General features: G+C 43.9%; 1 protein-coding gene across 1 annotated transcript; it reads left to right on the top strand.

Moving 5' to 3' along the window:
* Positions 1–534: 534 nt before the first annotated feature.
* Positions 535–8283, top strand: LOC124295562. The gene is made up of 2 exons (XM_046745985.1): positions 535–668; positions 7020–8283. The coding sequence occupies exons 1-2, from the start codon at positions 637–639 to the stop codon at positions 8281–8283; spliced, it is 1296 nt and encodes a 431-aa protein (XP_046601941.1). The 5' UTR covers positions 535–636.
* Positions 8284–27933: the final 19650 nt, after the last annotated feature.

A 27933-nucleotide genomic window follows, 5' to 3' on the forward strand; every position in this document is an offset into this window, starting at 1 on the left:
GCTTCCAGGCGTAACGCACGTCTAATTTGATATAATATAACGTTAACACTTCCTTTTACCATTTTTGTTATCAATCATCATTCAATTCTCTGTTTGAATAAACATATAAATACCTATATAATCGTTGCGCAATATTTGCATGACAAATTTGGCGATCCTGCCAGGATCCGGTTTAAACCAACGAACGCGGCGCGCGTATCAAACGGCCGGATCATAGTGACGAATTTTGGAAGTGAGTGCGTAAGCCCAATAAATTCACGCGCGAACCTTCGGCTACGCGTTTATAAGTAATTATTACGAATTGTACCTAGCAAGGGATAGAGTGAAAGGCCGCCTTGCGTAGACAATCAAGGACTGCGGGTAGACCGCTTGATAACCAGGGACTGAGTGTAGACCGCCTGATTCTACACTGGACAATTCCCATAGTGAACTTGTGTATTTATTGGAAAGGAAGCAAGTATGAAATTCTGCACTCCTTAGATACAATAAACTTCGCGTTTAAACCGTCTAATCGAAGTGAAGTGAGAATAAGGACACTCAGACTCGAACCGCTCTTATATTCTTGCCCCCGGTGCCTGTCAGAGACTCCAGGACATCGAAGCCTCGTACCGACGGCTACCACGATCTTCGAGTGTGATGCTTCACACCTCAATTTGGCTACTCCTAGCGTAAGTACAAGCATTTTGTTACTTACTCGAGTCACCATAAACTTATCGAAGGACAAATCGTGATCGAAACTAAGAATTTGATGGTCAAACTTGAATCATTCAAATAAATAAAGTCAAAGCTTGACTCAAGGTAAATTTAAAAAAAAAATAAATTCACAATGGACGTGAACGAAAACAATGACCGGAGATCGGCAGTACCTCCCACTATTGTTGAGACTGCAGAAGATGGACAATCCGTCACTTCTGAATCCCGGTTTGAAGAGAGATTTTGGGATTTGACGAACCAAATGACTCAGCTTGTGAATAGGCTACAAGAAGCCACCGAACGTAATGATTTAACTGCAATGGGCAGATACCGTCTTGGTCTAGAGCAATTAAACGGAGAGAGGTTAACTGCGCGTCAACTTGCTCGCCGCGAAGATTTGCCTATAGAAGAGGTTACCCGTTTTATTCAATTGAGAAATCAAGAACGCCGTGAACACGACTTCATTCGTCGCAATAATGTAGAAATAAATCGAAACTCTGAAACAGTTCCGCGTCCCGAAGACACGCTTGAAAGCGTCACCAACCAAATGTTTCAGGAAATGCAACAACCGAATAACCAATTAACCGAAGAAAACCGTCAAGAGGAAGCTCTTACAAATAGTCATACCAATCGAGAAGCAATCAATAACTATTATCGCTTAACAACTAGCGATGATCCGAATGTTTCTAATATTTTGAGACCGCCCGGAAACCATACCGGAGCGATACCGCGAATTCAACTAGATACCGCGCGTCTCGTTGAATCAGAGGTGGAAGGTCCTACTCAGATAGCTCCCTCAATCGTAACAAACCCACCACGTTACTCGGCATTATACGGGCTCGCTCAAAACCGATTGCTGCCACCGACACCGCGCATCAATGAGGTGGGCTCCCCAGCCAATTCAGACCATCAAGGTATAAATGCGATGCCAATACCGACCCTTCACCAAAATCGCTCATTAGAAAACGACCGATTCTCCACCGCGCGAGCCAATGTAAACCATGATATCTTGTCGGATACGGATTCGACACTGCAACGCGTTCTCGAGGAAAGCCGACGTTTATCACGGATGCCGAACGTACGCCTTACACCAAGGCCTAGTCCACAGTGGCCTAATGGTCCGACGGATTACGAAATCCCACGAGGTACTGGTAGCAATACCCGTAACAACGTCCCGCGTCGTCGTCTAGAACAGCAAGAAGAGGATGAACTTCGAAGAGCCTTGGAAATGTCTGCTACTTTACCACATCGTCGTCCGGACACTGTGACGTTCAGTATGTCCCAGTTGCTGAGTGATCCCGAAGCTTTACGCCAACAGCAAGAGATAATGAGAAACATTGAGGAACTTGCGCGAAGAAACCAAACAAGAATTCAACTACCGGCAACTGCGCCGCCCCGAGACGTGTTTCCCCCTCGGAATCCAAGAGACCCAGGCCCGTATGCACGAACGGAAGCTTACTTGAATGATGTCAGCCTACGCCCCGATGCTGCCGGAAGATACCCCGGAGAACCAAATCGCCCAGCGGACGAGCCCTATGCGATCCAAGATTTCCTACCCGCGTTTCAAGCCATCGAGATGATTGATTGCAGACTGGAAGGAAAAGCAGGCGAAGACGTACACGCTTGGATCATGCAAGTAAAAGCCGCCGATATGGTAGTTATGCCAACCCAACGTTTCCCGTTTTTGAGCATGGTAATCAGCTTGAAGACAGGAGGAGCTCTTCAGAAGACCATCAACCAGAGGAGACCTCGTACAATCCCAACTTTACTCGAAGTCATAAGATCAGCCGTTATTGTCGAGAAAAGTGCCACCACATTGGAAATGGAGCTTGGCAGAACAGGCCAAAAGGGCGACACTGTGGACGCCTACAATCTCAAATTCAATCAGATCTACCAAGACCTCGTAGCTGCCTTCTCGAATCAACAACTACGAGCGAACATCGATCCTAATCTTCAAGACCTCGAAAATAGAGTGTGCCAGTACTATCTATATGGACTTAATCCGAGGATATTCCATCAAGTCAAAAACCGTCAGTACTTCAAGTTACTAGAAGCCCAGAAGGCCGCGAAAGAAGCCGAAGGCGAGGAATTGAATTTCCGAATGCATCAACAACAGCTGATGAACAGTAACGACACAGCATCGAAACCCACGTTTTGGAACAAGTCCCAAATTTACGGGCCAGGCAACGCATCAGATACGCGAAGATTCCAGGTACAACAAAGAACCTCGACGAACTCGCCAAGGTCAACTCCTCGACCACCAGCGTCTGTCCACCACCACGATGAAGCGGAACAAGATGATAAAGAACTCCAGAGATGTGAATGCCACACCTGTAACACACATCGGACCGCCCATGAACAACAAGCAGTATGTCATAATTGCGGAACCAGAGGACACTACAGCCGGAACTGCTACGCTCCGCGCCGACCACAGAACGACCAACGCCGTAATACTAACGGCAATAAGCGAGACGCAAATTTTCAAAACGCCAGCCTCAAAGACAAACCGCCCAACGACCAAGTCAATTGCACGTCAGAGGAACTCCAGTCAGAGGAAGAGGAAATAAAGGGACAGGAGGACGAACTAGAGGACGAGTGCCAACAGGAGCCCGTGTATGTTCAGTTTCACAGGGGTGACTACGGTGTGCTGTAATAAAATTTGGAGAAACAAAGCAAGGAGTAGCCCTTATGGTCGATACAGGTGCATCAATAAACCTCATAAAACGGAAGGTTATTTATCCATCGGATAAACAAATTTGTCCAATTATCAAACGCAAAATTTCCTTTAAGACTGGCAAAGCGCTAAATTCCGCGAATGAAATTGCTGTACTAACTCACATGGGGCTAAAGGACGAATTCGTCATTATACCAGACGATTATCTGCCTGACGAAGAAGATGGAATCATGGGAAACCCGTTTATGAGGAGGCGAGATTTCCAGTTGAATGCCTCGACGCTCACCCTGAAGAATAAGATACACCACCTTAGTAGCGACCGAAAAATTCGATTTAAACCAAATTCGGTGAACAAAATTGCCATCGATACCGACGAAAAGAATCTCGATCTCATGTTACGCATGGTCTATAAAGACGGAATGCCTATGGAAAATATCCCGGTGCAGATTGTACACACGAACAATCATGGTACGGCTTATGGAATCATCACCACCGCTGAAGACGAAGATATCGAGCTCGGACTGGAGAACGTCCAAGTCCACTGAGTAAAGAGTATGTCAACCCCGGGTGTATGGCAACAACCACGTGATGAAAGAGAGCAGGCGCTCCAACATACTGTCGACTTGAAACACCTACCAGATGAGTACCAGAAAGAAATTTGGAGTATTCTTCAGGATTTCAGCGATATCTTTGCCTTACAGGAGGAAGACATGGTCAATGGAACTTCAATGACTGAACATCGCATCGAGTTGTCAGATCCTCAACGCATTGTAAATGTGAAAAGTTTCCGTGCTCCACAGCTGCACCAGCAGGTTGTAAAAGAGGGAGTTGAGAAAATGTTGAAACAAGGAATAATAACGGAATCCGAGTCGCCATACAACTCGCCAGTTTGGGTTGTACCCAAAAAACCGGGCCCCGACGGAAAGCCCAAGTATAGAATTGTGATCGATTTCAGGAAGATTAATGAACTTACCGTTCAGGATTCTTATCCGATACCAATAATCGAGGATTTACTCGATCACATGGGAAGGGCCAAGTTCTTTACTACTGTCGACATGGCCGCAGGTTTCCACCAGATCAACATGGCTGCTGACTCCAAGAAATATACTGCCTTCTCAACCCCCGACGGGCATTTCGAATACCAACGAATGCCTTTCGGATTACAGAACGCTCCTGCGACCTTCCAACGCATGATGAACGATGCGCTGAGAGGATTGAATCAGAAGATCTGTTGCGTCTACATTGATGACGTAATAATTTTTGGTGAAACGGAGGAAGAACACCATCGAAATGTAAGAACCGTATTTCAGCGTTTAAGACAATGTAACCTGAAACTCCAGCCAGAGAAGTGCGCCTTCATGAAAACTGAAGTGAGATACCTCGGATATGTCATCACTGACGAAGGGAGCAAACCAGATCCGGAAAAGACCAGAGCGATACAACAATTACCCGTTCCAGTCAACGTTAAGACGATTCGATCCTTCCTTGGTTTGACGGGGTATTACCGAAAGTTCATACAAAACTATTCAATGTTAGCGAAACCATTAACAAGGTTAACAAGAAAGGACACCCCATGGGATTGGTCAGCAGCCTGCCAAGAAGCCTTCGAAACCCTGAAAGAAAAGTTGGTCACACCACCGATACTTGTGAGATCAGACCCAGCTAAACAATACGTCGTAACCACCGACGCGTCAAACGATGGAATTGGAGCGGTACTATCTCAAGACGGCCACCCCATATATTTCTTATCTCGAACCCTGAATGATGCGGAAAGGAATTACAGCAAGACAGAGAAGGAGATGCTTGCTGTTGTATGGGCCGTCAAGAGACTAAGAGTATATTTGCTCAATACACCGGATAAACCCTTCATCATCCGCACCGATCATCGTGCACTCGTATGGCTGAAAAGTTGCGTAGACCCCAGTCAACGCCTGCTGCGTTGGAGACTAAGATTGGAGGAATACTCATTCCTGATAGAACATGTTTCGGGAAAAAGTAACGTAGTAGCGGATGAGTTATCTAGAGTCTTTCGCACAAAGGAAGAGATCTTCGGAAAACTCACCGAATTGGAAAAGGGACTATACGAAATCACACCCATTGATAGGAATCCCAAGTGGGTCCACCATATTGCCGCACGCCACATTGACATCGAGAGATTGTCACTCACAACAGGCAGAACAAAATCTCACATCAAACTCGTTCCCAACCGAAATCGAAAAGGGGAGGACGGCAAATGGGTGAAGATTACCCTAGAAGAAAAGGATGCCTCTGACAACACCCTGATTATACCAAAGAATCAGACGGATAGACGTGAGAAACTCAGAAACTACATTCATCCGAAAAGGTACGAAAAGATATACTTCTGGATTGACCCTAAGAAAACCACCAAAGAAGAAACCAATTCGATCATCGAAGATCTCAAGAGGATACGACAGGACTCAGGTGCAGACATATCATTTTGCTTGACAGGAAAGGATGTGCCTAACAAACAGCAACAGAAAGAAATCATGGCCAGCGCTCACAACGACATCAATGGACACTTCGGCCTAGCAAAAACAATTGACCGAGTAAAAGAAACGGCCGTATGGTCACGTATGGAGAATGATATCAATTCCTTTATCCAGGCATGCCCCACGTGTCAGATGTATAAAAAGGAAAGGATACAAATGAAATCACCCGCTATTCTTTTCGAAACCTTTGCTGAAAAACCTAACGATCAAATTTCAATAGATATCGTCGGACCTCTGGTCGAATCTTGGAATAAACACCGATATATCCTCACGATGCAGGATTCAATAAGCAAATTCATTAAATGTGCCCCACTTACGAACAAAACCGCGACAGAAGTTATCAAGGCTCTATCAGAGTACTGGATAGGTAACTTCGGGTGCCCCAAAGTAATCCTGACGGACATGGGAAAGGAGTTTTGTAACGAGCTGACCGATTCCTTTCTCGAACACTGTAATATCAAACATATCACCACAACTGCATATCACCCGCAGTCGAACGGCTCTATAGAACGAATGCATAGTGTCTTGAAAGACTATATTCGAACTGCCTGCAAAGAGAGAATACACACTTGGGACAAGGTTTTAATAGAAATGGCACGTGCCTATAACACTTCCGTTCACCAATCAACAGGTGAAACGCCTCACAACCTCATGTTCTGTCACGAAGCCAACAATCCTGACGGTTTCCGCGAAAACCGATTGGAAACCGTGATTAGTAAGAAAATGTTGTGGATACGAAAATGGGAGGAACGGTTCGAGAAAGCTCTGGTCTGGCTTACCAAATCCAGAGAGAAAAACCAAAAACAAGTGGACCAAGGAACACGACGACAAACTCCTTTATATCAAGTGGGAGATAAAGTAATGATCAAGAACCATACGCGACAGAACGCCTTGGAAAGGATTTGGAATGGACCATTCGTCGTCGTCGAGATCAACGAACAAAAAGGAAATATCACTTACAAGAAAACCGCGGATGATTCCACAGCGTCTTATTGGAAGACCCATCTGAATAATACCAAACCGTACTACGAATACGACACTTCACCAAGGGAAAACGATCCAGTCCCTAGAATTAAACTAAAACGGGTTCAGGGTAACGATTGGATCTCCACGGAATGGAGTCTTAGTTTCTTTTGTTATAGGTGTAGCAGTCTGTCCCTAGCCTACTTCGATGTCTCAGTTATCAATGGGACTTTACTCCAGGAGGAAGTGGGCAAAGTATACATGTACCAGGAAAGATGGAAGATATTCCAATCCATTGACGCAAGTGGGTTCACCAAACCATTACTCGACATTCACGACAAACTCGGAGGCCTCCAGACGATACGGGATACCTATCTGGACCATTGGAACCCTGGTCAGCGATCCCTCGCCCAGTCCGCCCTGGACGCTTTAGATTTAGAATTTGCCCGCGCCTCGTCACACAAGAATATTTTGGAAGTCATTTTAGACTTGGGTGCGCCTATTCTTCAAATGACGCGCCGCCCCTCTAAATTAAGGGAATCTCAATCCCACGGAACCAAAACAAGTACTCCGAAAGCGCTCGCGTCGGGCGATGTTACTTACGAAGCCTCGCGCGAAGCTGAGGCGGTATTTGGAAAACATGTCCTCCTGACGGGCCTGGCAAATGAAATGTATCCCCTAAGGAAATCTTATCTCACGCCAAATATCAGACCGAAAAGAGGAATGTTTAACTTTTTAGGAACAATCCAAAAATCAATCTATGGAACTGCTGACGCGGATGATTTGGAAATAATTAATGGGAATCTAGCCTCACTAAAAAATGTAACGGACACTCTAAATCTTGTTGTAACCAAGTCCTTGCACATCAATCAAGTCCAAATTAATATCTTGAATACAAATCAGCTCAAACTTAAACACTCTTTGGAAACTGTATGGGGACAATTAGAATCATTAAAAATAAAAGGTAACGAAACGCTTGCTTATCAGGAATACATGGAAGCTATAACTCTAAGTTTATTTGAAATTAAGGAACTGCAACGACTAATCGACCTGGTAATGACTGCCGTGCAATTAGGAAGGCATGGTATCATCGATAACACCCTTTTTACTCCAAAGGAGCTTATGACAGCTCTTCAAGCTTTCGACGCCAATGACAAAAAGACACTAATACCTATTAAAGAGGAAAATTACGAGAAGTTTATTAAAATAAGTGATTTAACTATAACCACAGATAAAGGCAAACTTATCTATATACTCACAGTGCCTTACTTAGAAAAGGAACCTTGGGTAATAATTCAGAATACCCCGGTACCCGTAAGAATAAATCACACTTATGTAACGCTTAACCCAACATATGCTTTGAAATTAGTACGTAAGAATTTTATAAGAGAAGTCACATTTTCTCAACTGAAACAGATAACCGATTATTTCATTGGTGATTAACGCGATGTGGGACATCGCAACGATACTATTGAACTTTGTGAGAAAATAACTGATCCCATACCACGAGGATGCACTCTGAGTCGTTTTCTCGTCACAGATATTGCTTACATAAGAACGCAGGGATCGCAAATAATCTTACCTTCGAAGCCAATTGAGGTAACCATAACATGCGCTTCAATGCAGACTTTTATTATTCAAATCACCAAGCCATCCCTGATAACCACGAATCAGAGCTGCGAACTTCAAACTTTCAAAACGCGAGTCAAATTAATCGTAGAACATATGACTTCTCAATTAACAGAAATACATGCAGATACCATTTCCCCGCTAAACAAATTTGTAACAGGCCGGGAAATTGTATTGCATCACGTGATTAACTTGGATACCCTCAAGGATCAAGGACAAGCCATTTTAGACCTTGAGAGTGTCCTCGCGAATAACGAAGCGACCCTTCGGGTCAACAATACATGGGCTAACTTCAAAGGTATAGGGATCCCATCAATAGCTGTCGTTTCTGGAACGATATCCGTCTTGTCTATTCTACTCTTGCTGTGGAAATTTAATATACCAACCTATATTTCGGCGTTCGCCGGATATTGTTGCCAAAGGAATCCCTCTGCTTTGGAAGTAGTAGAACGAAGGAAATTAAAACGCAGGATTGAGACACAGGCTAAACGTAACGAAAGAATCCTACGAGAAATTAATTAGAAGCCGCAGAGACGCGCCTTTGTCTTCGTCGGGGGATGTGATGGAGCTGGAACATTTCTAATGAAATGTAACAGTTTATATCCTCTCGTAGGAACATGCCGGGGATCATTTAGATGAGTACAAAATTTATCGTGCAGCGTAGCCCGCCTTATGCGCTTGGCTTTCTTATCGGCAGCAGTGCTCAAATTACGCGATTATGCACTTCATATGCACTGTCGCCGAGCCCGGCGAGAGGCCGTGTGAGCAGTCTCAATACTGCTTCCAGGCGTAACGCACGTCTAATTTGATATAATATAACGTTAACACTTCCTTTTACCATTTTTGTTATCAATCATCATTCAATTCTCTGTTTGAATAAACATATAAATACCTATATAATCGTTGCGCAATATTTGCATGACACGATTAACGCTCGACAATTATTTGAAAAATACAAATCTGAGTTTGTGGATCATAATGAATACTACGAACGAAACGAACAAAAATCTTTGCGAGTGATAAATGAAATACTTATATTCTACAGTTTTACATTGCAAATCTTAATCTTCAGGATATTAAATAAGGTTTTACATTAGCGTGTCATATAGGTAATGATAACAAAGATCCTGAGGATGCGTCCAAACAGGTAGTCAAAGTATTGGTTGATAGTTTGACCCAAAATCAACGAGTTGTATTCAGTGCAATTATGGCCGCCGTTCGTGGTAAGTCTTCTGATAAGCTCATTGATTTGGATGGTCCCGGTGGAGTGGGAAAAGTTATTTACATAACACTATTATTTCCACGTTAAATAGTGAAAATATTATAGTATTGCTTGTGTTACGGACTGGAATTGCAACAAACCTATTACAGGGGGGTAGGACGGTTCATTCGACGTTCAAACTGCCTTTGATCTTGAATGAGCAATCAACATGCAATGTAAAACTCAATTTAAAACTTGGAGTACGTATGAGTGATGCGAAAGTTACCATTGTTATTTTATCTCAAATTATGACAAAATACGTACTAAAAGCCGTTGATCCTGTGTTAAGAGACATATGCCACTGCAAAGAACCATTTGCGGGTAAAGTGGTTATACTTTCAGGGGATTTCTGGCCGACTTTACCTGTCGCACGACATGGCAGTAGAATACAAATTTCGGAAGCGTGCGTCAAAAAAGTAGTTTATGGATTATTTTTACATACATGTTACTAAAAGTTAACATTCGTGTGCGTGACGGACAAACGGATCTCAAACAATGGCTTTTGAAAGTTTGCGATGGAATATTTACCAATTCATTTGTACGTAATAATGAGATTGTTATCATTCCGTCCCATATTTTTTCGGAAGGGAATATTGTGCCAGAAATATTTGGAGAAAGTGTGGATTCAGAAGATCCAGTAATTATAATGAAGTTATTTCAGCTCCAACAAATACCTACGTTACCGTAATTAACCCTTTACGCGGCAATACCAATTTCACCCACAATGCCCGAAATGCGGGAAAAAAAAGTATTCAGATTTTCATGAAATTTGGTACTCGAGAGTTTTTGGAGTCGCTGCATGTATATACATTATACATATGTACACAATACTTCGGCGGCCCGCGATGTAAGGTGGATTTAAAAAAAAAATCGCGAAATGCTGTTGGGCGCCTAGTGTGATTAAAACGCCTCGAAATCATCAATGTGCTATACCTCGAGAATATGCTCGTTAGCTCAATACCGCAGAGAGAGAAGGGGTGATTTTGGAGAGAGAGAGAGAAAGAGATGCACTCAAAACACACGCTACTCAACAAAAAAAAAAAGTTAAATAAAATACTATATTTCACAATAGCGGTGATACAAAAACACAAAAAAAAAGAATAATTCGAAATTCGTTCGTCGCGATCTAAGAAAAAAAAAAAATAGAAAATTATACGTAACCTACGCTATTACTCACTCTACTGAGCTTGCAGCTCGCTAACTAAAATCTAACTCAACATTTACAAAATCTCAATACGCCACTCTCAATTCGCAACTTCGAAATTTTTCCTCTAAAGCAATAATTGCTCGAAACCGAAACTAGACCTACTTTCTCGGTGGTGCGCCATCGGGCTACCGAACAGACGGCGTCTGCAATCTCACCCGAGATCTCACCCGACTCAGAGCTTCGACCCTACCGCGAGCTGTCTTGAATCTAAACTTGACAACTTGAATTGAAATAAATTTTAGTTCGTACTTATTTCAACTATACAGATTCTTAAACGCCAACCTACGTCAGACGCAACTGAAACGCAATGACACGAACTTCTCGTCTCAACCGCTACGTAACGAAACCGCAATCTCAACTATACGCAACCTGAACTCAACTAAATACTATCTTAAATAAACGGAAACTTAACTGAGCGCGAGCGCAACTGAACGTACCCTTAACTGAACGCAATCTCAAGTTAACGCAAATCAACTGAACACCATCTTAACTAAACGGCAACTGAACTAAGCGCAAGCGCAACTCAACATAACCTTAACTGAACGCTATCGCAACGGATCCGAAATCAAACCTTTTCGAAATTCGCAAAAACGTTATTCGCTAATTCGAGCACTCCAATTCGGCACTTCGCGACTTACTCGAGAGACTACACTGAAAAACCCTGATAACGCGGCTGAACCCAGTACAACGGAATTTAGCTGTAAGTAATTTTAAAAACGAGAAGGACGCAACTAGAACCCGTGATTCTACTCAACATTCTCGACTACTCAAAATTGGCTTTATTTTATGACTCGCAACTCAAGCTATGGTCACCAAGCAAAAAATACGGCGGAAAAATTTTAAGTAATTTTCTATAACGCAAATCCAAAATGGCTATCCGTTATACACACTCTCCATCCCCTTCACGATTCTTAGGCGGCTCCATTACTTCGCGAACTCCCAAAACGTGACTATTTAGCACGACCGCCAGAACTAGAGCGGTTTCAAAAACCTACGACCTGCCGCAACACGAATCTCGATACGGTATCCCATGCGTGACGTCATACCCACAAGAATACGCAATAATCGACCCGTCGTCGATTTCGTCGATTGCGCAACTCGACGCGCACTTTTAATAATATCGCGGCGCAGAACTTAACGCTAAATCGCATGGTCAATTGTTGGCGAGGTGAAGGGGGAGAGGCTGCGGCGCGCCGACCGCCAGCGGGAATTGCGTCCGCCTTGGATTCCCGCGACGCGGGGATCTTCGTTGGCTCCCCCTCCGCAGCCGCGACATTCTTCCTTCGCAATCATCGCTAGTCCACCACTCCACTATCTCCTCGAATTAGGTGCTGACTCCTGCCTGATGCCGTTGTAGCTGAAAAAATAAAAAAAATAAATAAAATAAAAAAACCTGAAATATCTTTCGCTATTCGCTGAAGTGTCCCCTCTCGTAGTTTCGAATGCGTGATTTCAGTTATGACGCTCTTTTGCTAAGACTTCGCGACTCAATCTGGAAAATCCCTAAATTGTGGTTCCGCCCAGGGGTCAAGAAGCCCCTTGTAATGAGCATTAAAAATTCCACGTTACAATATAAATATTTATATTCTATGAAAGTACTCACAAAAGTAGAAACTCTTTGAAGTCTTCGGATTTTCCAATGAGCACCTTTTTTTACCACTCACTTTGTCAAACACCTGTTTCTGCACGAGGGATTTTTCAAATGCAAGAGAAGTTTCAAACCGCCATTCAAATTTGTATGAAAAGAGACATGCCTACCCTCGACCGAGCAACAACCAATTAGCCTATGGGCTGCACATCACGTGACATGCAGGCAAAAATGTGACGCGGGAACAGTCTAAGCAAAGAAAATTTTCTCAAAAGCTTGCTACCTACTTTTTTGCTAACCGATGTTTTCTCATCGCATATTCCACGCGAATAGGGTTGGGGGCCTGCAGACTCAGACCTGTTCGCCATAAAAAGTCGTACACCCCAAAAACGGAATGTACACAAACCATTCGGTCAAAAGTCGACAAGACCAGATTTTTCCCCTGTCAATCGTCGCTCACTACCTGCTTTTTGTTGACCGATACTACCCATCACATGCTCCACGCTGATTAGGGTTGGAATGTACAGGCTCAGACCTGTTCGCCATGGAATTTTTTTATTCTTTGATGGCAGGTTGGTACAGATCTTGGACCGCCAACCACTACACCTAAATTCGTGTGATCTTTCAGCATATATTGGTTCAACGCATCCGATACAGAGTCGTCAGTCTTACACGATACGTGTGAGTTAAAAGTTCTACAAAGTTATAATTATATCAACATTAAAGTCATGGCCGCTGAAACATACCCGAATCTCGCCTAGATAATGGAGAATACGCACAATTTGTTAGGCGAGCTGCATCCTGAGCGGGAGAATGACGATATCTTCAAACATTGGATTGATGTTGGAATGGAAAATCTCCAATTGCTGCTTGATGTTTCCAAGCGTCCGAGAACAAGCATGGGTGCGAAACTGCAAATTCAACATTCAATAACACTCGTACAATCCTGGGTGGCGAAGATTCAGCAACAGCTGCGGTAGCGAAAGCAGCAGCGGCAGCAGCAGCACGCTGTGGTGATGGGCGCTGATATCGAGAGTCCTGCGGCCGTACAGTGGGACGATATCGATAGTGCTTTTGCCAGCCAGATCCGAACGGGAGTTGTCACAAATCTCCAGCATAAGAATTTGGAGGCCTTTCTGGACGACGCACAGCGGGTTGTCGTTGAACGATTGAGGCTGGTACTGCGCGAGGAGAAAAATGTGAAGGTTACCCTCACATTATAATGCAAATTTGAAAACACAAAGCACGATGGGATTGCGGAAGAAGTTAAAAGCTTCAACGCCTTCAAACCCGCGATCCTCCCCTCGAGCGATATAGACGGTTGGTTTACAGACGCAAGAAACGATCTGCTTGTAAAGGTTGAAGATTTCGAACAACGTGATTCTGAGTGGAGCATGGTCGAGATCCTCCATACTGTTATAAACATCAACCGGTACCAGGCTCTCGCTGCTGGGCTTTCGACATTCGTTGATCTGCCCAAGGATATTCGGTGGAAGAAGGCTGTAGTCAGTGTGAAAAATAAAGAAGAAAGATGCCTTTTCTGGTCCATCACTGCAGCCCTCCACCCAGTCAACACCCACGCTGAGAGGACTCTCCACTGTCGTCGGTATATTTCCGAGTTGGACTGTACAGGTATCATTCCTCACCACTCTGCACGATGTGAAAAAGTTTGAGAGATTGAAGAATTTGTGGATTAATGTATACGGGATGAAACCTCAAACTCTTTCACATCATGCAAAATCGAAGAAATGCGTCATCGTGCCAATTTATTTGAGTAGAAATTTGAATTGCGTAAACAATAACACGATTTATCTTCTAATGTTTGAATGTAATGATCGTAACGAAAATGATATGGCTCGCGAGTTGACAACAAGATTCCACTTTGCTTATATTAAAGATCTTTTACGATTGGTGAGCAAACAATTGTCCGATTATAATGGTCAGCTATTTTTATGTGACAAATGTTTCTGTCACTTCGCCGTGAAGCATGCCTACGACACCATCGACAAGGTTGCATTATGTTAAATGAAGTGCGCATGGAATTTTCCAAGTCTAAAGATTTAACATTTTCAAACTTTCAAAACAAAGGTACCGTCCCGTTTGTTGTTTACGCCGATGTCGAATGTATATTAGAGCCTGTACCGGTTGATGAATTCCAGAATCACGTCTCCAACCGTAAAACACATGAATTTTAAAAGCATGTCCCGCACAGTGTAGCATACTATGTTGATTGCGCGTACGATAAGACTTCATCAGAGTTCCACAGTAAACGCGGTGCTAATTGCATAGATTGGTTCATGCAGCAGTTTGAAGATTTATTGATTTAAGTAGAATCTCGCATCAAAATCTTAATTTCGATGAAGTCTCTCACGCAAGTGCAACGCAACCGTCACATGCGCGCAAAGAATTTTTATGTTTGCGAAAAGCCGTTTACCCCTGAGGAGAAAAAGTGTCACGATCGCTGTCACTTCACGGGTAGTTATCGTGGTCCTGCTCATACTCGGTGTAATTTGAATTTTAGAGAGACGCATACAATTTCAATAGTTTTTTACAATTTGTCCGGTTGCGATTCCAACTTTTCAATAAAATCCCTAGCGTCAACTTTTCCCGGTGAAATTACACTGCTACCCATAAATAAGGAAAAATATATATATCCTTCACGAAACGTGTTGATGAGACAATGATACACCTGAGATTCATCGATTCGTTTCGATTTATGGCTAGCAGTATCAATGAACTTTGGTCATATTTGGATGATGCAGATAAACAGATAGTGCGTAAATTTTATAATAATCCCACACAGTTTAGTTTGATGAACCGCAAAGGCGTTTTTCCCTATGAATACGTCGATTGTTGGAGGAAACTCAATGAAACACGATTACCTGCAAAGAAACATTTCTACTCACACCTCTGCGATGTAAATATTTCAGACGCCCATTACGATCACGCTAAAAATGTTTGGGGGGAATTCCATTTCGAGTCATTGGGGGACTATTCCGATTTATATTTAAAGACTGATATTTTGTTGCTTGCTGATATTTTTCAAAATTTCCGAGCCAGCTGCTTTAAAACATATGATTTTGATCCGTTGCATCACTACACAGCGCCGGGGCTTGCTTTTGACGCGATTCTCAAATATACTATAGTAAATTTACAACTTTCAGACGACCCTGAAGTGGTGTTATTTATGGAAAGAAGCATTCGAGGCGGTGTAGGCGATGTTCTAATCGACACGCTCGGACCAATAATAGGATTATGGAATAAGATTTTGATTATAGTAACGTGGAATCATATCTTATGTATTTCGACGTAAACAATTTACACGGTGCGGCTATGAGTGCACATTTACCGATCGGTTCGTTCAAGTGGGAGCATAATCCCATCGATATGTCAACTCACCCGGACGATTTACCGATCGGTTACATCATTGAGATGGAATTAGAATATCCTATAGATCTTCACGAGGATCATAACGATTCACCTCTTTGTGCTGAGCATTTCACTCCTCCAAGTGGTGGAAACGCTAAGCTCGTCACCACCCTTTACCCAAAACAAAGTATATATTGCACTATGGAAATTTGAAGCAGTGTTTGAGTTTAGGATTGAAATTAACGAAAGTGCATTGAGTTTCAAAGTTTGCACAATCTCCATGGCTCGAGCCTTACATCACGCTCAATACAGACATGCGTAAGCGGTCTAGGAATGAATTTGAGAAAAACTTTTACAAACTCATGAATAACGCTGTGTTCGGCAAGACTATGGAGAATGTGCGAAATCATAAAGATGTTAAATTGGTTACAAAATGGGAGGGAAGAGGTGGTGCGAGAACGCTTATTGCCCGAGCAAACTTTCTCAGCTGCACAGTATTTGACGCGGATATGGTTATCATAGAAATGAATCGTGTCAAAGTTCACTTCGCTCAGCCTATATACATTGGCGCCGCAATCCTAGATCTGTCCAGAATTATTCTCCACGATTTTCATTATATTTATATCAAAACCAACTTTTCGAAAAAACAACCCAAATTGATGTACACAGACACCGACAGCATTGTTTACCAATTCAATGTCCTAATATCTATCATATCGTCGAACGTGATGTCGACGCAATGTTTGACACTTCTGACTGTCCTTCAGACAACGTGTACGGTATTCCGCTAAAAACCAAGAAACGCCTGGGTCTGATGAAGGATGAGAACAACGGAAAAATTGTGAAAAATTTACCACCATGGGAGAGGACGAAACGAAACACATCAACGACATCAAAGTATGCAAACGTGTCAAGGGTGTCAAAAGTTCAACGTTGAACACATTCACGTTTGACGATTATAAGCGCTGTCTGTTGGCCTACAAAGAATTGGCCCGTCCTTAATGCTTAATACATAGCAAGAAACATCAAGTTCGCATTATCGTTCAGAAAAAATTGGCTCTGAGTTGGCAAGATGACAAGCGGCAATTGATACCTGGGCAGACTGACACCGTAACTTGGGGATTTGTCGCCGCCCTCCAATACCTATAGGATAGAACTATAGACATAGAATCGTTGTAAATATTTGCGTTTGACACCTCGGACGATCTTTCATCAGGCAGAGACGTTTCTTCATCAATACGATATTATTAATATATTGACTAATTATTCATATTTATTCGTTTAACACGAAACAAGTTTACAGAAAACGGAACAAAGTTTTCTGAAAACTTTTCCTATTTGATTAACACGTAAAAAAAGTTGTCAGAAAATGAAAAAAAGTTTTCCGGAAACGAAAAAAAGTTTTCCAGAAAATGAAATGTGTATCAACCGTATGAAATAATTGCAGATTATTATTGTTGTTGTTGTTGTTGTTGTTGTTGTTGTTATTGTTGTTGTTGAACTTTGTATAGTAACGAGTATGGCACATGTGTGTACAAAGGGGATAAATGTGGAAATAATTCTATAATCAAATCTTTCATTGTACTTCTGAAAATACATACAAATTATAGTACATGTTTGTTTTATTTATCCAACTATTGTGTGAACTATCAAAACCCAACCACTTCACATGGAACTGTTTCCCCCGTTTGCGTAATACTTCCTCCACAAGGTAGCCGTTGTGGTATCTTACTTTACTGAGCTCCTCCTCGTAGAAGCCTCCTTTGATGGGATGATCTTGACAATCGGTAAGTTTGTACGTCAGCGGATTTGTATTTATCACCTCACTCACGGTAAATATTTCCGTCGTCAAATTAGGTGTGTAGCCTTCTTCGAATATATTCTTGTACATGCTGATTCAAACTCGATCGCCCACATTGAATTTTCTCGTCTGATCACTTTGTCTGATTAGCCGAGGCTTGTATACGCTACGATACAGTTGTTTTTCATTCTCCGTGCTGACATCCACCGATTTCATTCGAATCATGCGATGCTTGGTATTGTTGTAGGACCTTATTAAATTACCCAAAATATCAATCCACTTGTCAGATCCTTGGAGAGTAAACCGCTTCCACATTTTATTTTTCGATGTTCGATTGAAACGTTCGCACATCGACGCCTTTAAGTTGCTAAATGTCGAATACATGTTGATATTGTACTGCTTCACGTGGGCTTTGAATTCGCTGTTGTAAAATTCTTTGCCTTTATCAACGTGTAGATGTGTAGGTATACGGCTCTGGGCCAGTACAGATTTCATGGCAGCAGTCACATCTTTCCCACTCTTGGACTTAATCGGTACAGCCCACGCGTACTTGGCAAATATATCGATGATTGTTAGCAGGTATTTGTATTCCTTGTTGTGCGTGCTGTATGCCATCATATCAACGACATCAGCTTGCCAGGTCTCATCCAGTCCACGTACATCTACAAACCGACGTTGATAATTGTGCCGAGCGAGTCTGTGAAGTTCATTCGCTATTGTCGTCTTCATTGTATTTCTCGCTCTGTGTTGCCAAATTTTTCAAACTTTCTTCCAGGCGCTTCTGCTCTTCAAACGAGGCTGATTCCTTTCACTCACCTAGACACTCTAGCATAAAGCTTTCTGTTACGCACACGCACCTGTTTAAGGGCTTCACTGATTTGCGTTAAGGTGCCTTTTCACGAGCGAATTATTCGCTGAAAATTGAGCAAAGGACGGTCATGTGACCCTGGTTATTTGGTAGTTCCACGTTCGCTCTTGAAAACGAAAGTGGCGTCCAAAACCAGCGAAAACATATCAACGGTTGCTCATGGAAACGTAATCGGGCGTCAAGAAATAGCGTCCAGGTCCATTGCAACATCCTCGTATCATAAGTTATGTGATTCGCGTCCTTTTGTGTCCGAAAATTTTATTTGCCCTAAAGTGTCATGCGTTTTGTTGTTTACAATTGATAAGATCGTGTGTGCTAACCGGCAACGAATTGGCCTCTTTAAAGTGGGGGTATATGTAGGATATATGTGTGTGCGTAAATAAAGAATTAGTAAATAATAATCGATAAAATAGAACAATATAAAATTATGGATTAGGCCTGCCCGTTACAAGGTACTCCCTGAACCCTGGGCGGAATCCCGGGATAAGGGTTCGGAAATTGAGTCGCGAAATAATCAGAGAGAGCGCCAGAACTGGAGTCACGCACCCGGGCTTCGACAGGGACGAAATAGCGAATTACGAACAAGATATTGCAGGTTTTTGTTTTTATTTTTTTTTTTTGAGTACACCGGCTACCAGCCAGCGACCAACTCCGACGCCGAAGATATTTCGAGGCAACGCGAAACCGCGGAGATCTCGCGGGAAGGACACCGAGGCTGCGGAGGGGGAGACAACGCAGATCCCTGCAGCGCGGGAATCCAAGGCGGACGCGATTCCCGCTGGCGGCCGGCGCGCCGCAGCCTCCCCGCTCACCCCGTCTACGCCCAACCGAGGCAACCGCGAGAGACCAGCGAGCGATGAGGGAGCACCACCTCGCCTAACCCCAGGACCCCGTAGAGCTGCGCGGAAGACGACATCGCGATCTAGCCTCAAGTTCTGCGCCGCGTAGCGACGACAGGTGCGCATCAAGTTGCCGCAATCCCCAAAATCGATGACAGATCGATTGTTGCGCATTCTTAGGGTGATGACGTCACGAAGGATTAGCGTGACGAGATCGGCGTTGCGGCCGATCGGCCATCTGAGATCAGTCTAGTTCTGGCGATTAACTGCAACGGTTATCCCTTTGACTTGGCGTTTGAGTTCCGTTTCTTTTTGAGTAGACAAGGGTGAAGTGTTGTTGCGAGGCACGATGGACGGACACGGGCATGAGGGAGTGGGAAGCTTTGTGGCGTGGATGTGGAGCGGTAAGCGCTGCTAATATTCTTGCGAGAGAATTTCGAGGAATAATAAATAAAGGCTTGCCGAGGAACGGATAGCCATTGAGGATTTTCGTTCACGAAATTACTCGAAATTCTTTAGCCGATAAATCTGCTTGGTGACTGTTCCGTGCCTGAGCGTCGTTTTGTGCCCGTGTCATTGCGATCTCCGTGCGAGCCGCGCTCGAACGATTCGTCTCCGCAGGGATGCCAAATCTCGCGTAGATGAGGAGGCGAGCGCGCATCACGCATTTTTTAAAACAGTCCAGTTGAGTCGTCCGTCTAGTGACGATCGTGAGTGACGCCGTGCGTTCTCTCGTATCACGACCAAAAGACGAGAGGCTCAAATATACTCTCGTATACGTTCGCTCTACGGAGTAAGGTAGATGAGTACGGCCCGAGTGTCTCTCATTCTACACGGGACCGAGTGCCCATACACGCATACCAAGGGTCTTGCACCCTTTCATCATACAACGAGCCCGAGCGCTCTTGGTGTACTACCAACACCAATCATACTCTCATACACGTTCGCTCCTCGGAGCAAGGCAAACGCAAATCATACGAAATTCGATCGAATCGAATAAAACAAAAATCGCAATACGAAACGCACTCGAGATCGCGGTGGCATGAGCCAAACGGGCTGTAACCGGCATATACACATTCATATACACAATCGACACATTCACGTGTGCGACACATGCTTTTATACGTTCACAAATACACGTTCAGACTTCGTGGGTTCTTATGCCGCAAGGCTTTTCCCACAAGAGCCAATAAACATTCATAATTCGATGGCTCAAACGCGAGAGTTTTTTATTCAAGAAAACCTCAACCTCTATCCTTCACACTAATAAAAAAAGGTTCAATTCAAAACTACGAGCCAACTTCGCCTATGAAGAAGCTTCGACTATACAGTGACCGTAGCCTGAGTTGCGCATACTAACGTAGAGCCACAGTTGAGCGACCGAGAAGATCAAATAGAGTCCCGGGTTTGAGTCGCGACAAGACTACTGTAATTTGAGTGCAGCCAAATTCCGTTGCACGAGGTCATGTCAAATCAGTACGATACATTCTCCTTTCTCGTGTAGGTCGCGAGCCGTCGAAACGGGAGCGTTCGACCTCGTGAACCGCGTTCCGACGTAGCGGAGAAAGTTGAGCTCGGGTGCGTGTTAGTGAGAGTATTCTTTTGTAGAGGATAGTCGCGGGTGACGCGACGAGCCTCCCTTCCGTTTGGGCTTTGGTATTATCAGTTAATGTTAAGGTGGCGATCAGCGTCCGTAGTCAGAAGCAATTTTATTTCTTTCGTTTGATTTATAACCGATCGCGAACACCGTCGGCCGAGAAGTCGGTTCCGTTTCCGTCGAGGAGTTTATTATTAAGTTGGCGATTAGCGCCATTCTGTAGAGGACGATCGCGGGCAGCGCGTCGGGTCCTATTTTGTTTTTGGTTTTTTTTGTGAATTAGCGGTTATGATTAGGACCGCGACTAGCGCACGTAGGCCGTAGAGGTCTCCTAGATCTATTCATTTTTTTTTATTATTATTTTGTTTGTTCTTTTTTTTTTTTGGTTAAATCTAAGCGTTTGTATTTGGAGTCGCGAAGAACAACTTTCGCAGTATTGTTATTATTTTTTTTTTGTTTTTTTGTATTATCGCTATCTGGAAATATATTGTCTAATTTCATTATTGCTTTGTGAAATAACGTGTTGGCGTACATGTGACGTATCTCTCTCTACCCAAAAATTACCCCTCCCCTCGCGGCGGTACTGAGCTACCGAGTATATGGTCGCGGTATATTGTATTACCGATTTCGTGGCGTGTTGATCACGCCAGGCGCCCAACAAATTTCGCGATATTGTTTCAGGTCCAGGGTACATTGTGGACGCCGATTTATTGTGCACGCGGTAAGTTCTCGGTCATTTTCTCCGAGTGACCGAGGAGCGGGAAAAATTCACGTCACAGTATACAGGAGTACCGTATAGCTACTTTTTCTGCAAGTTGTGAAGATATTCATGAATTTCAAACATAGCCTTGTTCTGTGTCCACTCATCAAGAGTGCGAATGCCGTGGCCAATCATCATTAGAAAAGCATCCACACGATCTGGAGGTGCTGGAGCACGTGGGCGAGGTGGAGGTGGAGGAACGACAATTTCCGGCAATGAGGCATTTAAGGCGTTCACTCATTTGTCAATCGCTTCGTGCGATCGTTTTGAAATTTTTGCTACTAGAAGAAAGGTTGTGACGGGTTTTGAGTCCGCACTAATACTGTGGAAGGGGGGGGGGGGGGGGGGGGGGGGACAATTAGAGACGGGGCGAGAAAGTCGGGGCCGATAGAATAGGTAAAACTTGGTGTGTATATTTGTGAAGGGGGGGGTACATGTGTTGCGATCGGGGGGGGTGAGTCGACTTAAACTACGAAAGGTACAAAAGGGTTGTAGACTTTAACGGGGGCTGATCACGCCTCAGCCCTTAGCGTCACTTAATCCTAACTTATAGATACGCGCGCGGAGGAGGGGGGGGGAGTGTGTAGGGTGACGGGGAGTGTGAGGTAGAAAGGGTTGGTATTGCGAGGGGAGGAGCAGATCGGCTGTAGAATGCAGGCTAACCTGGTGTCGTCGGCGTGTGCGGGTAATGGTGTACGTGTGACTGTGTGAGTGTCGGTGTCTCTCTCGTTTTCTCTCTCTCTCGCTCTCTCTCTCTCTCTCTCTCTCCCTCTTCGCTTCTCGTGGATTTCTTTCCTTTTTACTTCTTGCTGCTTCGCAGGCCGTGGTCGTACTGCTCGCTGGCGCTCGGCTCCGCCGAGCGTCGGTGGGCTTCGGTTACCTTCGGGTGTTTCCCGACGGGACGGGACTCACCCGTTCGGCTCTTCCCCGCGGGTTTGGGGTTTGTTGTGACTTGCACTCTAGGTGCAACGTCACAACTCCCCCCTCCCCGAGCGGGGCGAGGCCTATAGGGTGAGCCGGCTTCGGTGGCGGGTTTTGTGGTCATTTCGTCTGTGTTTTTTGTGGTCGTCTGCTCCGATCTGTCGGGGTTAAGGGATGTGGGTCGGGTTGTATTTGCGGGGTGTGCGTTGGGTGTGGGGTTGTTGGTTGTCTTATACCTACTTATTCTACTTGGTCTCTTGTGTCTTAATCGGAATTATGCTTTTTCTCTTATACTAACTTATTCTATTCTTATATTATTTTGTACTAACTTGGGTGTTTTTCTTAATCTATTTGTACTTAAATTTTTCGTTTTGGTTCGGTGGCTCTCGTCGGTGTGGGTCTTGGTGAGTTTTTGCGTTGTTCCTTGTTCCTCGTGGTTGCTTCTCCGTGGTTCTGCGTTGGAGTTTTTGGGTTGTGTTTTGTTTCTTTGGCCTCCATCTGTCGTTGTTCGTCCGTCGGTTTGGTGTTGTCAGTTTATTTAGTGTTTTCTGTTTTTTTCTTTTTTTTTTTGTATCGTCTTGCGTCCCGTGTTGTGTGTGCGTCGTTGTTCGTCCGTCCGTTTGGTGTTGTCAGTTTGTCTAGTGTTTTCTGTTTTGTTCTTTTTTCTGTTTACGTATTGTTTTTCGTTTTTTGTATCGTCTTGAGTCCCGTGTGGTGTGTGTGGTTGGTTGGGGTGTTTGTGTATGTTCGACTGTGTCGGTTAGTGAGGTGGTGTCGGTGTTACTGTCTGTGTCGTTGTCCGTCGTTTGTGTCTGTGGCGTGGTTGTGTGTGTTGTTTCGATGTGTATAACTGTTTCTGAGGTGGAGGTGGTGGAGTCTGTGTCGGTGTCGGTGTCTGGTGTGTTTGAGGGTTGTGTTTTGTGTGGTGATATTTGATGTGTGGTGTGTGGTTGGTGTGTGGAGGTGCTGGCTTCTGTCTCGTCTGTGTTTCTATGTTGGTGTGCCCGTCTGGTCATGTATCTGTCTCTTTGTGCCCGTAGTTCGTCGTCCAGGGTGCTTGCCGCTTGTAGGTTAGCAATTATTGATATTATTTCTGGGGGTGGTCCTATGTGTTTTTTGTCTGTCTGTCTTGTCTGCGTCGGTTCTGTGCGTGTGTCCATGTTGGCCAATGTTTGTAGGATCCTGTCTTCTGTTGTCTGTGGTCTTGTGAGTCTGGTACGTGTCCATAGAGCGGGTGATGCGGGGGGTGGCGTGTGTCGTGGTGTTGGTGTCGATGTGGGGTGTGTGGTTGTGTGGGGTGTTTGTTTCTTGGTGGGTGGGTGTGTAGTCGTGTGCGTGACTGTGGTTCGTGTGGGTGGGTAACTGTTGGTGGGTGTGTGACAATTTGTGCTGGGTGTTGTGTGTCTGTGTTAGTTTGTGTGCAGGTTTGTACGTGTTGTGGGTATTTAGTGTCCCGGACCAGCCCGTGGCATTTTGGGCATTGCCTTGGTCCGGAGAGTGTAACTGTGTGTGTGGTCATGTGTGTGTGTGTTTGTGAGTGTTTCTGGGTGGCTGTGGGCGCAGTGGTTGTTATGTGTGTTGTTGTCGTGGCGGTCTTTGTTACCTGTATGTGTGTGGTGGGCGTCGGTAGTAAAGTTCGTCGGGTCTCTGTTTGGTGTGTGCCGTCGCGTCCGTATCTGTGTGGGTGTGGGGCCTGTCCTGGTGTTTGTAGTAGTGGTGTTCTCTCTTGGTTTGTATTTGTTGTCGTCGGTCTCGTCAGTCGCAGTGTCATCAGGGCTGGTATTCTCGGTTGTTTGTTTTCCATGTTTGTGTTCTGTGGGATGAATACACATGTTAGTTTATTTTCAAGATGTGTTATTGGGCGTGGTTCTTTTATTGCTTGTTTGATTATGTATATAATTTTAGGTCTTCTATGTGACATTTTCCTATATTTTTACCGCTTTCTGTTGTCAACTCGTATATTGTGGGTGAGATTTTCTTAGTGATTATGTATGGGCCTATGAATTTTTTACTTAGCTTTGCTGCCGTTCTTTCTGGCCCGGATGAGAGTGTGTGGTTCTTTTTCAGTACTCTGTCTCCTTCCTTGAATTGAATGTCTCGTCTTCGTAGGTTCTAGTAGTGTGCTTGTTTTTCGTTTGCTGCTAATAAGTGCCTCTGTACTTCGTCTCTAAGTGTTTGTAGTCGTCTCAGGTGATCTGTCCATCTGTTTGTGTCTTGTAATTCTATTTCGTCGTCGTTCTCTAATTGATTTCTTAGACATTGTGTAGGATTTGATTCCCTTCCTAGGTTCAAAAAGGCTGGTGTGTGTTTAGTTGATGTGTGTGTACATGTATTGATTGCGAATTGTAAGCCTTGTAAGTGTATGTCCCATTCTGTGTGGTCGTTGTTTACGTAGGCTTGGATCATTGTTTTAGCGGTTCTGTTGACTCGTTCTACGGGGTTGGCTTGTGCGTGGTATGGGGGGATTGTTGCGTGTCTTATATTGAATTTTTGTGTCAGTTCGCGTATGAGTTTGTTTATGTATGGTGTGCCGTTATCTGCTAGTAGTATGCGTGGTGTACCCCATCGTGATATTACGTGTGAGTGGAATGTCTGTTCTACTGTTTTTGCGTTTGCTTTGCGTATCGGTATAATTTCCACCCATTTGGTGTATAGGTCTTCGAACACTATGATGTATTGGTTTTTTTGCTTTGATAGTGGGAGTGGGCCCATGATGTCTGAGGCTACTACTGTCCACGGTTCTTCAATTATTCTAGTACCCATTAGCCCTGCCGGTCGCGCTTGTATTGTTTTTATTCTTTGGCATATGTCACATTTTTTTATGTAGTTTACTGTGTCTCTGTACATCCCTGGCCAATAATATTCTTTGGCTACTCTTTGGTATGTCTTTTCGATCCCTAAGTGGCCTGCTTCTGTTACGTCGTGATTGTCGTGTAGTATGTGTGTTATTTTGTCTTTGGGTATTACTAGTTTCCATGGGTTTGTGTCTGGTAGGAGGTTTGAGTGTAGGGGGTTAGGGCGGTGGAAGTATAGGTGATTGTTTCTGATTCGCCATGATTCGTTTTTGTCTGGGCGTGTTTGTACTTGTGTTTTCTTGTATGTGTACCATTTGTCTGTCGTTTCTTCTATTGTTTCTTTGTGTTCTTCGTCTTCGTGTCGTCTTGAAAGTGCGTCTGGTACGTCGTGCATTGTATCTTTTCGGTGAGTAATGTCAAAGTTGTATTCTAATAGTTCTAGTGCCCATCGTGCAAGTCGGCCTGTGGGGTTTTTCAATTCTCTAAGCCACTTCAGTGCGTGGTGATCTGTAATGACTTTAAAATGGTATCCTTCCACGTATGGTCTGAATTTTTTTATGGACCAGAGTACCGCCAAACATTCTCTCTCAGTGGTGGAGTATTTACGTTCAGCCTCGCTTAGCGCACGGCTAGCGTATGCTATGACATGCTCTTCGTCATCGAGAGATTGTGTTAGTACGGCACCTATCCCTGTTCCGCTAGCGTCTGTTTGTAGTGTGAATGTTTGTGTGTAGTCTGGGCATGCGAGTGTGGGTGGTGATGTGAGTGCGTGTTTGATTGTGTTCATTGCGTTTTCTTGTTCTTCTCCCCAGTGCCATTTCTGGTCTTTTTTCAGTAGTCGTGTTAGTTGTTCTGTAATGTGTGCGAAGTTAGGTATAAAGCGTCTGTACCATGATGCCATGCCAATTAGTCTCCGTAATTGCTTTATTGTTTTTGGGCTTGAGTAGCTTTCTATGGGTTGTGTTTTGTCGGGGTCTATGTGTAGTCCGTGTCTGTCTACTATGTATCCGAGATATTTTGCTTGTGCGCATCCGAATTAGCACTTCTCTGGGTTTATTGTTAGTCCCGCGTCTGTAATTCTTTTGAGTATTTGTTCTAGTCTTTGTAAGTGTTCGTCAAATGCTTGTGTTACTATTATTATGTCGTCTAAGTATGCGAATGCATATGGTTCGCATTCTGGGCCTATGAGTCTGTCTAGTAGTCTTTGGAATGTCGCCGGTGCGCCTGTCAGTCCGTATGGCATTCTTTTAAATTGAAATAAGCCCATTCCCGGGACTGTAAAGGCTGTTATGCGTTTGCTGTCTTCGTCGAGTGGTATTTGGAAGTATGCTTGGCTTACGTCGATTTTTGATATGTACTGTGCTGTCCGTAGTTTGTCTAATATTGCTGTCATGTATGGTAGTGGGTATGCGTCTTTTTTTGATACTGAGTTTACTTTTCTGAAGTCTAAACAGAAGCGATATGTGTTATTTGGCTTTTTTATCATGACAATTGGGCTCGACCATTCACTTTCTGATGGTTCTATCACGTCTTCTCTCAGCATTTTGTGTATTTCTGTGTGGATGGCTTCTCTAATTTTTGGTGATACCATATAATATCTTTGTTTTATGGGTGCGTGTCCTTGTGTGTCTATTTTGTGTTTGATTAGGTGTGTTAGGCCGAGTTGGCCTGGTAGTGTTGAGATTTTCTGCTGTATTGTCGTCTGTAGTTGTGTGTGTTGTGATTGTGTGAGTTCTTGTATTCCTGCGCATATCTGTGGTTCGGTTTCTTTGTCGGTTTGTGTGTCGTCTGTTGTTTGTGCGTTTGTGGGTATGATTTTTTGATTAGTGATTTGTGTGTTCTGTGGGTTGTCTTTTAGGGGGGTGTTTTCCGGTGGTGTCTTTGTGCTGGGTAGTGTTGGTGTTAGTGGTTTTTGTATTATGGTTGCTTTTTGTGTGTTTTCGTGTCTTTCTGTTGTATTCGGGTTCGTTTGTTGTTTCGTTGCTTCTAATTGGTCTGCTGCTTTTGCTTGTTTTGTGTGTGTTTGTGTTGATTGGTGTCGTATTTTTCGTGTTTGATGTATTTGTATGTATTCTTTGAGTGGTGTTGGTAGTTCTTGTGGTCTGGCTTGCATGTGGTAGTGTGTCTGTGGGTCGTCTATAAGTGACCATGTGTTTTTTCCATAATTTATTTGTATTCCAAATCTCACTAAGCCGCTGTTCCCAATGATACATTGCGAGCCTAAGTTTGGTATTAATCCGAAATTAATTTCTTTTGTTGTGTTGCCGAGGCGTATTAGGAGTGTTACTGCTCCTTCTATCGTCACCTGTGTGCCGTTTCCCATTGTAGCTGTTCTGTCGGGTGTGTCGTCTATTGGTGTGTCTGTGTTGTGTAGTATTTGTATTACTTCTGCGCCTAGGTATGAGTGTGTCGCGCCTGTGTCTATTAATGCGTTTAATTCGTGACCGTGTATTTCGAT

Source organism: Neodiprion lecontei, chromosome 7, assembly GCF_021901455.1.
Source record: "Neodiprion lecontei isolate iyNeoLeco1 chromosome 7, iyNeoLeco1.1, whole genome shotgun sequence".
Classification (NCBI taxonomy): Eukaryota; Metazoa; Arthropoda; class Insecta; order Hymenoptera; family Diprionidae; genus Neodiprion; species Neodiprion lecontei.